Source organism: Rhinopithecus bieti, unplaced genomic scaffold (assembly GCF_001698545.2).
Source record: "Rhinopithecus bieti isolate Rb0 unplaced genomic scaffold, ASM169854v2 scaffold_56975, whole genome shotgun sequence".
NCBI classification, from domain to species: Eukaryota; Metazoa; Chordata; class Mammalia; order Primates; family Cercopithecidae; genus Rhinopithecus; species Rhinopithecus bieti.
The window spans coordinates 624,532-638,839 of NW_016823127.1; the positions used below are offsets into that span (position 1 = coordinate 624,532).

The 14,308-nt window shown below is 42.6% G+C and overlaps 1 protein-coding gene across 4 annotated transcripts in view; it reads left to right on the top strand.

The window, feature by feature from the left end:
• The window catches only part of DDX17 (DEAD-box helicase 17), a 28,803-nt gene that overhangs the window by 10,643 nt on the left and 3,852 nt on the right, over positions 1 to 14,308 (top strand). For 2 of the 4 annotated variants that reach the window (XM_017861272.1, XM_017861270.1), the window contains exons 3-12: positions 1,380 to 1,479; positions 2,608 to 2,741; positions 3,043 to 3,108; positions 5,811 to 5,952; positions 6,400 to 6,560; positions 6,644 to 6,816; positions 7,343 to 7,453; positions 7,703 to 7,764; positions 9,676 to 9,735; positions 13,658 to 13,900. In XM_017861272.1, the coding sequence (XP_017716761.1) occupies positions 1,380 to 1,479; positions 2,608 to 2,741; positions 3,043 to 3,108; positions 5,811 to 5,952; positions 6,400 to 6,560; positions 6,644 to 6,816; positions 7,343 to 7,453; positions 7,703 to 7,764; positions 9,676 to 9,735; positions 13,658 to 13,900 (1,252 nt within the window). The remainder of the gene's footprint in view (positions 1 to 1,379; positions 1,480 to 2,607; positions 2,742 to 3,042; positions 3,109 to 5,810; positions 5,953 to 6,399; positions 6,561 to 6,643; positions 6,817 to 7,342; positions 7,454 to 7,702; positions 7,765 to 9,675; positions 9,736 to 13,657; positions 13,901 to 14,308) is intronic. The other 2 variants (XM_017861273.1, XM_017861271.1) reach the window with 1 other exon arrangement.

Below are 14,308 nucleotides of genomic sequence, written 5' to 3' on the forward strand. Positions count from 1 at the left end.
TTTTTTTTTTTTTTGGAGATGGAATCTTGTTCTGTCACCCAGGCTGGAGTGCGAGAAACAGGGTTTCTCCCTCCATGTTGGAGGGAGAACATGGACCAACTCCATGTTGGTCAGACTGGTCTCCATCTCACGATCACCTAGTGATCCACCCACCTCCGCCTCCCAAAGTGCTGGGATTACAGGTGTGAGCCACTGCACCTGGCCTTTCTTTACATTTTTTTTTTTTTTTTTTTTTTTTTGAGACGGAGTCTCGCTCTGTCGCCCAGGCTGGAGTGCAGTGGCCATATCTCAGCTCACTGCAAGCTCCACCTCCCGGGTTCACGCCATTCTCCTGCCTCAGCCTCCCGAGTAGCTGGGACTACAGGCGCCCGCCACCTCGCCCGGCTAGTTTTCTGTATTTTTTAGTAGAGATGGGGTTTCACCGTGTTAGCCAGGATGGTCTCGATCTCCTGACCTCGTGATCCACCCGTCTCGGCCTCCCAAAGTGCTGGGATTACAGCCTTTCTTATACATTCTTAACTAAGACCCCAATACTCATAAAAGGGGACCAGTTTCAATATGCATTGAATTTGTTCTCATTTGTTGATAATGCTTACTAATCTGTTTGTTATACATGATTGAAACTATTGTATATTAGGTCATGTCTTTTCATCTGTTAGTGAAAAAGATATATTGGCATTGTGTTTTTTCTATTTTTGAGATGAAGTCTCGCTGTGTTCCACAGGCTAGAGTGCTGTGGCATGATCTTGGCTCGCTGCAACCTCTGCCTCCCAGGTTCAAGCAATTCTCCTGCCTCAGCCTCCCGAGTAGCTGGGATTACAGACGCGTGCCACCACGCCTGTCTAATTTTATTTTTATTTTTTTGTTTTTTTCAGTAGAGGCGGGGTTTCACCATGTTGGCCAGGCTGGTATCAAACTCCTGACCTCAAGTGACCCACCCACCTCAGCCTCCCAAAGTGCTGGGATTATAGGTGGGAGCCACTGTGCCCAGCCAACATTGTCTGTTCTTGTACCTCGTTACCATTGTTTTTTGGACTCTACACATGAAGTGGTTACTCTTTCAGAAGAAAGTGTAATGGAAAGAGTACTTGGGTCCAAGTTCCACTTTTTTTCCTCCTCGTTCTGACCTTGGGCAAGTTACTTACCTGTTTTCTCCTGTAGAAAGTGCAACTCATAATCACCTACGTCGTTAATTAACTTACAAAGTAAGTAGGAGCCTTGCAAAATTAAAATGATACGCATGAAAGTACCATGTAAACTATTAAACATTTGCCATCGTAGCTGTGGACTGGATAATTGCTCAGCTAGCTTGGAACATAAATTCTGAATGTTTAGAGTAACTAGTTTACTAACTTGTCTTATTTAATTTTTTTCCATAGTATGAGGTTGATGAGCTACGCCGAAAGAAAGAGATTACAGTGAGAGGGGGAGACGTTTGTCCTAAACCCGTGTTTGCCTTCCATCATGCTAACTTCCCACGTAAGTATTCTTCAGTCTAGAGCCTTAATTTGTTAAATTGGGTTGAATGGGAGACATGGGTAGTAGGTTAAACTCTTTGAGCCAGGCTTGGGGTTTTGTTGAAAGGACAGGAGATTGTTTTTATGGTTTTATGGTCATCAGTTCTTCTGTTCTTGTATTTAGACTGAGAATTTTTTTTTTTAAGTTTTTATCTTTTTCTAGGGTTTTGCCCTCTGCCTTTTAGAAAACATCAACATGAAATTGCTTTCTAGCAGTACATAATGTGAATTTGGTAAACAATAAATGACTACCATGTTCCCATGTCCTGTTAGATGCTTTAGGGTTATGGTTTTTCAAATTTCTGGGCGAGGTAGACTATTATCGCAGCTTTTTTTTTTTTTTTTTTTTTTTGAGACAGAGTCTTGCTCTGTCGCCCAGGCTGGAGTGCAGTGGCCGGATCTCAGCTCACTGCAAGCTCCGCCTCCCGGGTTTACGCCATTCTCCTGCCTCAGCCTCCCGTGTAGCTGGGACTACAGGCGCCTGCCACCTCGCCCGGCTAGTTTTTCTTCGTTTTAGTAGAGACGGGGTTTCACCACGTTAGCCAGGATGGTCTCGATCTCCTGACCTCGTGATCCGCCCGTCTCGGACTCCCAAAGTGCTGGGATTACAGGGTTGAGCCACCGCGCCCCGCCTTTTTTTTTTTTTTTTTTTTTAATGGAGTCTCAACTTTGTCACCCAGTTTGAAGTGCAGTGGCGCGATCTCAGCTCACTGCCGCCTCCGCCTCCCGGGTTCATGCGATTCTGCTTCACCTTCCCGAGTAGCTGGGATTACAAGCGCCCGCCACCACTCCTGGCTAATTTTTGTATTTTTAGTAGAGACAGGATTTCACCATGTTGACCAGGCTGGTCAACTCCTGACCTCCACGGGCCTCAGCCTCCCAAAGTGCTAGGATTACAGGCGTGAGCCACCTAGCCTGGCCCAGAGCAGCTTTACGGTAAGCTAGTCGGAGATCCAGTAGATAAAGAAAACGCTTTGGAGAGATGAAGCTGGGTAAATCTTACTTTAGTGAGCTTAAAAGTTTTTTTAACAACTCTTTTGGTTTGTGCCCTTAAACACAATAAAATGTGTAAAATAAAATTCTCTTACAGAATATGTAATGGATGTGTTGATGGATCAGCACTTTACAGAACCAACTCCAATTCAGTGCCAGGGATTTCCGTTGGCTCTTAGTGGCCGGGATATGGTGGGCATTGCTCAGACTGGCTCTGGGAAGACGTTGGCGGTATGTATGAGCAAGAGAAGATCCTTGATACTGTGGTAACTTATTTTGCTATTCTGATTATCATAGGTTCTCAGTTCTTCATAGAAATGCTGTTCAGATAGCGTAGGTACTATTTTAGTTATTAAATATATGGAAGTATTTTGTGTTCAAATTTACATTGCCTGCTGTATGTAGCAATGGTGAGTTCTGTTTTTCACTTTCCTATTTATGCATTAATTCAGTAATTACTAAGATAGTATTAAGTATCTTAGTAAGATTGTACTTCTAAGTGTGAGGTTGTCATTCTTTCCCTCCTTCACAGTATCTCCTGCCTGCGATTGTTCATATTAACCACCAGCCATACTTGGAAAGGGGAGATGGCCCAATCGTAAGTGTGTTTCAGTTTCTTTGTAATTCTAAGAAAAACTACAGTTTAGCGACTATTTAGGCGTGGTGCTTTACATCATCCGTTTGTACTCTTCACCACACCCTCCATACATGGAAATGGTTTCATTCTTATCTTACTTGCAATTAAATGACTTACCCAAGATCACTCAGCAGTTGAATAGCTGAGCTTACATTTGAATCAAAGTCTTACTCTTAAAGAAACTATGCATGCTATATGGGCACTTACTGTGTAGTAAAGTCAAGTGTTTTCTGGGTGTTTTTTGTTTTGTTTTGTTTTGTTTTGTTTTGTTTTGTTTGGAGTTTCGCTCTTGTTTCCCGGTTGGAGTGCAACGGTGTGATCTTGGCTCACTGCAACCTCCGCCTCCTGGGTTCAAGCGATTCTCCTGCCTCAGCCTCCTGAGTAGCTGGGATTACTGGCATGTGCCACCATGCCCAGCTAATTTTGTATTTTTACTAGAGATGGGTTTCTCCATGTTGGTCAGGCTGGTCTCAAACTCCTGACCTCAGGTGATCAGCCTGCCTCAGCCTCCCAAATTGCTGGAGTTACAGGCATGAGCCGCTGCATCCAGCCTTTTTTTTTTTTTTTTTTGGGAGACATAGTCTCACTCTGTAGCCCAGGCTGGAGTACAGTGGCAAGATCTCAGCTCACTGCAACCTCTGCCTCCCAGGTTTAAGCCATTCTCCTGCCTCAGCCTCCTGAGTAGCTGGGATTACAGTGTGCACCACCACGCCCGGCTAATGTTTGTATTTTTAGTAGAGATGGGGTTTCGCTATGTTGGCCAGGCTGGTCTGGAACTGTTGACCTCAGGTGATCTACCCGCCTCGGCCTCCCCAGGGTGCTGGGAGCCACCACGCCTGGCATTGAATGTGTCCTTTTTTTTTTTTTTCCTTTTGAGACGGAGTTTTGCTCTTGGTTGNTTACTAGAGATGGGTTTCTCCATGTTGGTCAGGCTGGTCTCAAACTCCTGACCTCAGGTGATCAGCCTGCCTCAGCCTCCCAAATTGCTGGAGTTACAGGCATGAGCCGCTGCATCCAGCCTTTTTTTTTTTTTTTTTTTTGGGAGACATAGTCTCACTCTGTAGCCCAGGCTGGAGTACAGTGGCAAGATCTCAGCTCACTGCAACCTCTGCCTCCCAGGTTTAAGCCATTCTCCTGCCTCAGCCTCCTGAGTAGCTGGGATTACAGTGTGCACCACCACGCCCGGCTAATGTTTGTATTTTAGTAGAGATGGGGTTTCGCTATGTTGGCCAGGCTGGTCTGGAACTGTTGACCTCAGGTGATCTACCCGCCTCGGCCTCCCCAGGGTGCTGGGAGCCACCACGCCTGGCATTGAATGTGTCCTTTTTTTTTTTTTCCTTTTGAGACGGAGTTTTGCTCTTGGTTGCCCACGCTGGAGTACATTGTTGGCACAATCTCAGCTCATTGCAACCTCTGCCTCCCGGGTTCAAGCGATTATCCTGTCTCAGCTTTCCAAGTAGCTGGGATTACAGGCATGCGCCACCACACGCAGCTAATTTTTGTTTTTTTAGTAGAGACGGGGTTTCACCGTGTTGGCCAGACTGGTCTCGAACTCCTGACCTCAGGTGATCCTGCCTCGGCCTCCCAAGATAATGGGATTACAGGTGTGAGCCACCACACCCGGCCTACTTTTTAACTTTTTAAGAATTAAGCTTGCATTTGTTGTATATATTTATGAACATGTACAGTATGTCTCAAGATACAAAAAGAAATAATGCACTACTTTATGTAATACATAGTATATGTCTGACGGCATTATTAGTTCATATCTAATGGATCAGTATACAAAGCAAGTTTCATAATTTGGTATATGATACCTTGATTTTTGTATTATTTGGCCAGATTGTACACAGTCTTGTCAGATTACATGTAAATTTTCATTGTTTTTGCCTTATCTACCTGGTGAAGTGCTTAAACTAGAGGTCAGGAATGTGTCATTCTGCCAGTTCTGTGACTTCTAGTTTAGGTCAGGTTGACCATCCAAAATTTCAAATTTTAGGCCAGGCACAGTGGCTCACACCTGTAATCCCAGCACTTTGGGAGTCCAAAGTGGGCAGATCACATGAGGTCAGGAGTTCAAGACTAGCCTGGCCAACATGGGGAAACACCATCTCTACAAAAATACAATAATTAGCTGGGCGTGGTGGCGCATGCCTTCAGACCCAGCTACTCAGGAGACTGAGGTGTAGGAGAATCATTTGAACCCAGGAGGCAGAGGTTACAATGAGCTGACATTGCACCACTGCCCTCCAGCCTGGGCAATAGAGTGAGACAAAACAAATCCAAATTTTGAGGACCAATATGATTCTTAAAGTAATGCTGGAACATTTTGGTTTTTCGGGTTTAGGATGCTCAACCTGTAAATGAGAATTGTATACTTAAAACCAGGTAATACAGTCTATGCACTTAAATAGTACATATAAACTATAACGATTGATAATGTGTCATAGTAAAAGTGACGAGGATACCAGTATCATTCCAAATGCTAAATATGAAGTTCTAATAATTTTTTCTACATTCCGTTCTACTAATATTCCCTCCTTCCAATCTTAACTCCATCACTTTTAATGTACTAGATTAGACAACAAAGATTTTTGTTTTTTTTTTGTTTGTTTGTTTTTAAACCTTGGGTGGGGTCTCAAGTGTCTTTTTGTTGATTTCAGTGTCTAGTTCTGGCTCCTACCAGAGAGCTTGCCCAGCAAGTACAGCAGGTGGCTGATGACTATGGCAAATGTTCTAGATTGAAGAGTACTTGTATTTATGGAGGTGCTCCTAAAGGTCCCCAGATTCGAGACTTGGAAAGAGGTAATAAAACAATGTATAGTGTAAAAGAATTGTTAGTTTATCTTTACCAGTTCCTGTGGATGAAATTGGAGAAAAAAGTGGGTTCTTGTGAAAAACTCAGAATTTCAGCAGCTTAGAAATTCTCAGATGTGACCAAAATAGCTATTTTGAGAGAGAAAGTTCAACATGACTGGAAACTTTGTGAGGATTTGGTGATTGTACATAAATCCTGGCATCATGCTTTTGCAGGTACTTTGTTAAAATTTAGCTTCTCTGCAGCATTGAGTACAGCTACCAGGGCTGGTGCTGCTGCGTTTTTGTAGAGTTGGAGTCTTGCTGTGTTGACCAGGCTGGTTGTGAACTCCCAGCCTCAAGCTATCTTCCCGCCTCCACTTCCCAAAGTGCTGGAATACAGGTGTGAGCCACTGCACCTAGCTGATTTGCTCGATAATTGATTTTGTTTTACAGGTGTTGAGATCTGCATAGCCACTCCTGGACGTCTGATAGATTTCCTGGAGTCAGGAAAGACAAACCTTCGCCGATGTACTTACCTTGTGTTGGATGAAGCTGACAGAATGCTTGATATGGGGTTTGAACCCCAGATCCGTAAAATTGTTGACCAAATCAGGGTACGTAAAACTAATAATAAGCAGTCTTTATGCCATTTGTCCAAACTCCTTAGCCTGAAAGAAAGCCTTTCCTTTTTTGATAGCCTGATAGGCAGACATTGATGTGGAGCGCAACCTGGCCAAAAGAAGTAAGACAGCTTGCAGAGGATTTCCTTCGTGATTACACCCAGATCAACGTAGGCAATCTGGAGTTGAGTGCCAACCACAACATCCTCCAGATAGTGGATGTCTGCATGGAAAGTGAAAAAGACCACAAGTATGAAAGAGATTTTACGCTCTCATTTGATAATACCAGTAAACCTTTTCTATTAACCTTCCAAAATCAGTATTACAGAAACCAGTATATTTTGAGGCCTGAAAGCATTAAAAGCATTGCTAACTTTCTGATAATCCATCTTTATATCATTTGTCAGAGCATTATGGTTAAATGCAAGGATTCTGAATTCTTGAGTTTGAATCTCAGCTCTGCTGATTACCAGCTGTATAATTTTGCACAATTTTATGTCTTGGTGCCGCAGTTTCTTCATCTGGGAAATGGGAATAATACCACTCACTTGAGACTTGCTGTGAGGATGGTATGAGTGGTATGAGTGGTATGAGTTAGTATTTCTTGAGCACATAGCAGAACCTGACTCAGGACTCTATATTAATGTTCATTAAAAATTTTAAAAACGTAATGTGCAAAGAAAGTACTATAGCTTTGGGAGTTGATATTGTAGACCTAATCTTCCACATAATAGATACTTTCTGTGTGATGACTGCATTATTGGTCTTGTTTTCAGGTTGATCCAACTAATGGAAGAAATAATGGCTGAAAAGGAAAACAAAACAATAATATTTGTGGAGACAAAGAGACGCTGTGATGATCTGACTCGAAGGATGCGCAGAGATGGGTGAGTATAGCACCAAGGCAGTTAACCTCTGGTTTTATAGTTAACTGGAAATTTCTAAATGGGTATTCCGAATGATGTGTAATATTTCAATAATGCCTATCCATGCAGTTTGCTCTTCTAATGAGCACAGTCATCTATTCATGAAGCCTGACAAACCTTACAAAAATTGCATTATAGCATTTGGCTCTAAAGTTTGATTTTCCCCATTTTAAAATATTTAAAAAATATTGGTTACTTTTTTTCTGATAGTTGGCCAGCTATGTGTATCCATGGAGACAAGAGTCAACCAGAAAGAGATTGGGTACTTAATGGTAAGTTTAAAACTAAGCATTTTCTGTCGATTTTTTTCCCCCCCGTAAGTGAATGTCCATGCTCTATTTCAGGGATAGGCAAACTTTCTGTAAAGGGCCAGATAGGAAGTGTGCTTGGCTTTGTAAACCAAATGGTGGTCTCTATTATAGCCATTCAGCGCTGCTGTTTTAGGACAAAAGTTGTAGGCCATAGATAATATGTAGAGTAATGGCCTGGACTGGGCACTGTTGGTGGCTCATGTCTATAATCCCAACACGTTGGGAGGCCGAGGTGCATGAATCACCTGAGCCCAGGAGTTCAAGGCCAGTCTGGGCAACATAGTGAAATACTGTCGCTAAAAAAAAAAAAAAAAAAAAAAAGCAAAACAAAACTTAGCCAGGCTTGGTGGTGCGCGCCTGTAACCCCAGCTACTCTGGAGATTGAGGTGGGAGAATTGCTTGAGTCTAGGAGACAGAGGTTGGAGTGAGCCAAAATCGTGCCACTGCACTCCAGCCTGGGTAACAGAGTGGGACCCTGTCTCAGAGATAGCATGGCTGTGTTCCAACAATATTTATTTGCAAAAATGGGTGTTGTGCCAGATGTGGCCCAAAGGCCAGTTTGTCTTGCCCCTGCTGTATAGTTAATTCAATTACTGAGGGCACTTTTTAGCATGTGCTCATGGTCCACGATGCTGGCTCTTTCAACTTTGTCACAGCTTGCACCACCCTCCCTTTATTAATAAAGTCTTCAATTTTTTCCTTCTGATTATAAAATATAACTACCATTTGGGGAGAATTAAACTGTTACTGAAATATTTTTCTAAAATGTTTCTTAATTAGTGAGTCATATTTTAGCATATTTCTTTTCAGTCCTTTTTTTCAGGACTACTCTTAAGGGAAGTCATTGAGAAATGGAAGAGGCCATATCTTATTTAAGAAATAATATGCGGTCAGGCGCGGTGGTTCATGCCTGTAATCCCAGCAGTTTGGGAGGCCGAGGCAGGCGAATCACCTGAGGCTGAGTTTGAGACCAGCCTGACCAACAGGGAGAAACCCCGTCTCGACTATAATACAAAATTAGCCTGGCTTGGTGGCACATGCCTATACTCCCAGCTGCTTGGGAGACTGAGGCAGGAGAATCGCTTGAACCCAGGAGGCGGAGGTTGCCGTGAGCCGAGATTGCGCCACTGCACTCCAGCCTCGGCAATAAGAGCGAAACTCCATCTCAAAAAGAAATAGAAATAATATGCACACCTCTTGGGGGGAAATTCAGTTCTTTCCATTTTGTATCTTTTAAACTTGTTTCCTACCAAACCCCAGCTTTTGATTGTGTCTCATTTGGGAAATAACTTCAAGGGGAAAAATTCTAGTTCATATTAATTATATTAATTATGTAACAAATTGCCACACAACCTTTTTTTTTTTTTTTTTGAGACGGAGTCTAGCTCTGCCGCCCAGGCTGGAGTGCTGTGGCCGGATCTCAGCTCACTGCAAGCTCCGCCTCCCGGGTTCACGCCATTCTCCCGGCTCAGCCTCCCGAGTAGCTGGGACTACAGGCGCCTGCCACCTCGCCCGGCTAGTTTTTTTGTATTTTTTAGTAGAGACGGGGTTTCACCGTGTTAGCCAGGATGGTCTCGATCTCCTGACCTCGTGATCTGCCTGTCTCGGCCTCCCAAAGTGCTGGGATTACAGGCTTGAGCCACCGCGCCCGGCCTGCCACACTATCTTAACGGTATTTCGTTATTAGTAGAGGTGACTCTTTATTGTACTGCTGAAGATGAGTGTGATAAAGGTTTTCAAAAGAATCACTGTCTGTCATTATAAGAGCTTGGGATTTTCTGACACCATTATTTGAAATTTTAACATAGTGATGTAAACAGATCAGATAGCTAGGAATGCTTATTTGATGATGATTATTGTTTGTTTTTACAGAGTTCCGTTCTGGAAAGGCACCCATCCTTATTGCTACAGATGTAGCCTCCCGTGGGCTAGGTTTGTATAGATAGGCGTCTCTGTCAATGGTATATGTATCTTGGTTTAAAGATTTCTCATTTCAAATTCAAACTTCAAGTTTAGAAAGTTGTATATACATGTGATTAGATAAATATTTGAAAGAAAAGAATACAAAGGGTGATTCTCCCCGTTCCCCGCCCCCCACAATTTTTTTTAAACTTTGGTTTCCCCCACCCCCCTTTTATTTTCAAAGTCTCTTCCTGCTCCTAACCAACAGGCTTTGGTCTGCAGCAAGGCCTAGGCATGAGTATTCAAACAGGGAGAGGAGGCAGTCAGTTGAATGGCTCAACCTCTCTCTGGTGGTGTTTTCTGGCTGGATAGAATAAGCCTGACGAAACCTAGCTATTGTAAGCTAGTTTCTTCAGTTATTATTTTCCCTATCCCTGTCTAAGTTAGATATATACAGAGGTCCAGTTTTATGAATGCTTATTAGATGGAATGTTATAAGTCTAATGCAGTATCAGAATAGCAGTCAAATTTGTATTGCCCAGTTTAATTTACTGATGTCAAATTATCATGGGCACTTGGCTATCCCCTCCTCCTACCCATACGCTTATCTATAGGTGTGTTATCCAACTGATGGTTTTCTGGAGTTTTTGACCCATTACCATTTAACATATACAGAGAATTTTATGGTAGTTTAGCCGACTATTCTGAGCTAAACAGGTCTAACTCAGAACTTTTATATTTTAAAAAAGATTATCTGTATTATAAGGAAATCCTTAAATTATTGACAGGTATTTAATTTGCCCAGTACGGTGAGAAGTACCATATTATTCCCTTATACTATTTAATATAAAGAGAACAGGTATTCAGACTGGAATACAAAAGTAATGAAGCCTTTTTATGCATTGCACTCATCATTCCCTCCTTCAGAGGTGGTGACCTGCAGCCATGATGGAAAGTTCTCTCTGCCCCTCTGCCCTCTGAGGTCATGTCTGGATCTGTGCCATTAGAACTTGGGCCTGTTGGGAGAGGAGGCGGAGGCCTGAAAGCAGTTTACATAAAGCTTTCAGTAATGGTTGGTTTTTAAACAGGCTTGCTATGTGCTGGTAGCTTCTTTGTGCATCTTGCCTAGACAATTAAAAATATTTGCTCTGTGTCCCCTTGCATTTCTAAACCAAATTAATTGGCTACCATTAGAATAACTTAGACTCTTCATCCCACCCCCACTCACCCAAGTGAGGGGAGAGGGAAGGTACCCGAGTCTGTTTCTTGTTACTCAACATCAGTGCTTGTTTTGGGCCCCTTTGTTTGCTGCCTTGTAAAAATCAAAGAGGGAGAAAACCCACCAAAATGGCAGAATTCTGACCAATGTCCTACAAGATCCTGGAAAGTGAAGGCTTCTACCTCATAGACAGGGGTGCAATTTTCAGCTGAGTCACCAGGCCTTTTTTCACTTCCTGTCAAGCGATGGTCTCTTAAATGTTCCCTTCAGGTAAGTTCTTTGATTCCCATAATTTTATAATAGTCATCCTTAGGCTCCCACTTCCCTTTCCACTGGGATATTTTTTATTTTTCCTTTTTTGTGTTTAAACTACACACTGTTAAACTAAAAGTATTGAATTTATTTTGTTTTGTTTTTTAACAGAAGCTTTGATATCAGCTGCAGATCACTCAATACATGGCCGAGACAAATCTACATTGGCCGGAAGCAGCTCTAGATGAGCCTCTTGGCTAGACTTAGTCCCTCCTAATTAGTGATTGGAGATTCAGGCCATGTCATAGGGCCTTTCAAACAAAACGTTCTTATCCCAGTCATCTGGCCAAAACATTAACTTTCGATTTCTTACCCTGCTACAGCATCATCTAGAAAGGCAGCAAGATAGTATTGTGGCAGTGCACAGATAACATCAGGGTAGACTTGACTGGAGAAAACCAAATTCTACGCTTGCTCGTATGTGCCCCCATCCAGCTGTGTGTGCACACACAGGACACCTTTCTAGTATGAAGAACTTTGCATCATGTCTGCCCTCTATTGAACACCCCCAGATATACTTCCAAGTATTAGCATGTGAACTGTTGACTCCAGCCCCTGGTGCTTTCTGCTAGGAAAGCACACTTACGCATCCAGTGTAGTAACTGAACTTGTTCTGCTGCCATGGTCATATGCAGTGGGATTGCATACGGAGCATTATCCTAGCTCTGAAGATACCATGGAGTAGAATTCCCCACCCCCCTGTCTTACATCCACCCTGGCCCTGTAAATTCTTTTTTCCTTTGTTGCGTCAACGACCCAAGCCGGAGACTCAAGCTGCCCCCTGTGATAAGTGCCTTCTCGTCTTTCTGGTGTGATTCAGGACTTTAGGGGTCAGTAAAGACCGAGGAGCCTTTATTGTAATAAGAAACAGACATAATGCCCCTTCTTCACAAGCCCTGTAACAACAGCTAATTTTTTTTTTTTTTTTAATTTCCCCTTTCTCCCTTGAAATTAATCCAGTCTGGGCAATAGATGCAGTCTGACCCTTTGGATGTAACTTACATTTTTTTTATTAATTATTTTTTTCTACAATCACCCCAATTATCCTTGGGGGAGGCGTTGGAGGACCTGAAATTTTTACCCGAACCCAGGTTCTCCGGCGCTTGGCAACCAAATGGGGCTACAGAGAAGCATCTAAGCCAGTTCACAGAGCGAGCGTGTGTGGGGACTTCTCACTGCCACGGACCCTTGATGCATGCTCCCCGCGCTCCAGTGGTCCCGTGTCAGAAGGCGGAGTTTTCGAAAGGAGGCCGCCAAAAATAAAAGGCAAAGAGACGGGATCGGCTGCAGCGGTTTCCCAAAGGAGGAGGGAGTGTGCATCGGTCTGGTAACAAACAGAGAATGTTTTTTAATTATTTATATCACAAAAATCTGTGTTTTATCTAGGATATTTTCTGAATATTCTTTGTAAAATGCAGATTTTTTTCCACAAAACAGTAGGAGTCTTTGTTATATTCTTAAAATTGTTTGTTTAGGTAAAAATATACATTCAGCTGAAAGCATTACACTAACATTTACATTTTAAGCCTTAGGAGGTTATTCAGCCCAATTCCCAGCAGTGGAGAGAATACTAAACTTGTGTCTCAAGGTTTCATGGTTTTCCCACATTCTTTGGCTATTAATTTAATTTCCCAGGTCACATAGACAATCATTGATAATTGAAACAAGTCCTGAGTTGAAATAACCTTGAGTTGAGCAAAAATATCCTCATTTTGGCAGAAGCTGGGCTTGGTAGTACAGTAAAATTTTAGTGTAATGTGCTCTTGTAATTGAAAGGGGATAGATAATCTGGATGTTTCTGCAAAGGAAAATAGGTGTGTACTTAACATCTTTGGCTCTATTCAGTTTCTTAAAAATAAAAGAGCAAAAAAACAAATGTTTTGATTAAGTTTCCTTTAAATTGTAGTAATAAAATATATGAAGCTCCTTTTTTTACTTTGCTCTGTGACTGGTTTAAAGGTAAGTTTGTTATGTTGTTGGTCGATTTTGCCAGGCTTCTCCCAACAGAGTAGAAGTGATTAGGCCTTGTAACTTAACAGTGGTTTACCACTTTGTTCTGCGTTCCAGTTTTGTAAAGGATAGTATTGGAATTTGCGTCTGAAGACCAATCTTGGTGTAACTCCTGTCAGTATATTGGTAAAATGTAGCAGATGCAGGAGTTTGGATGTTTGGATGGGATTCCCTTAGGATTCTACAGCCAATAAAGATGCTACTTCCCATGCATGTCCTAGGAATCAGTAATCCTCTTTTACTCTGTTGGGATGAGTCTTTTTTTGTTTCTGTTCAGAGTGGTTACTAACTTCACCTTCTTTCCTCTTGCTGTCATCTGCATTCGTGCTTCCCACCTGTTGTTGGCATGTCCTTTACCTTCTCTTTCCCTGCCACATCAACCTACACACTGACTCATCATTGACGTGGAAGATGTGGAAGATGTCAAGTTTGTGATCAATTATGACTATCCAAACAGCTCAGAGGATTATGTGCACCGTATTGGCCGAACAGCCCGTAGCACCAACAAGGGTACCGCCTATACCTTCTTCACCCCAGGGAACCTAAAACAGGCCAGAGAGCTTATCAAAGTGCTGGAAGAGGCCAATCAGGCTATCAATCCAAAACTGATGCAGCTTGTGGACCACAGAGGCGGCGGCGGAGGCGGGGGTAAGGGTAAGTCCTGGAGTTTTCCAGGTACTGCCAAGGTATCCCTTTATGCTTACTGTGCCTCATTTTAGTTGCTGTTTTTAACCATGCGAAGGCTTTAAGTGTGTTGCTTCATAACAAAGGACACTGCCTAATGTTTTTTATAACCTTTTTCAACTAAGAAAATGTGAAGTTTGTTGTGGTAGTTCTATCAGTTAAGCTAAATTGTGAATTTTTTTTTCCTTAGAGACTGGTCTGTTTTGTTTTTTTGTTGTTGTGTTTTGTTTTTTGTTGTTGTTTCTTTGAGACGGAGTCTTGCTCTGTCACCCAGGCTGAAGTGCAGTGCTGCGATCTCGGCTCACTGCAACCTCTGCCTCCCAGGTACAAGTGATTCTCCTGCCTCAGCCTCCCAAGTAGCTGGGATTACAGGTGCCT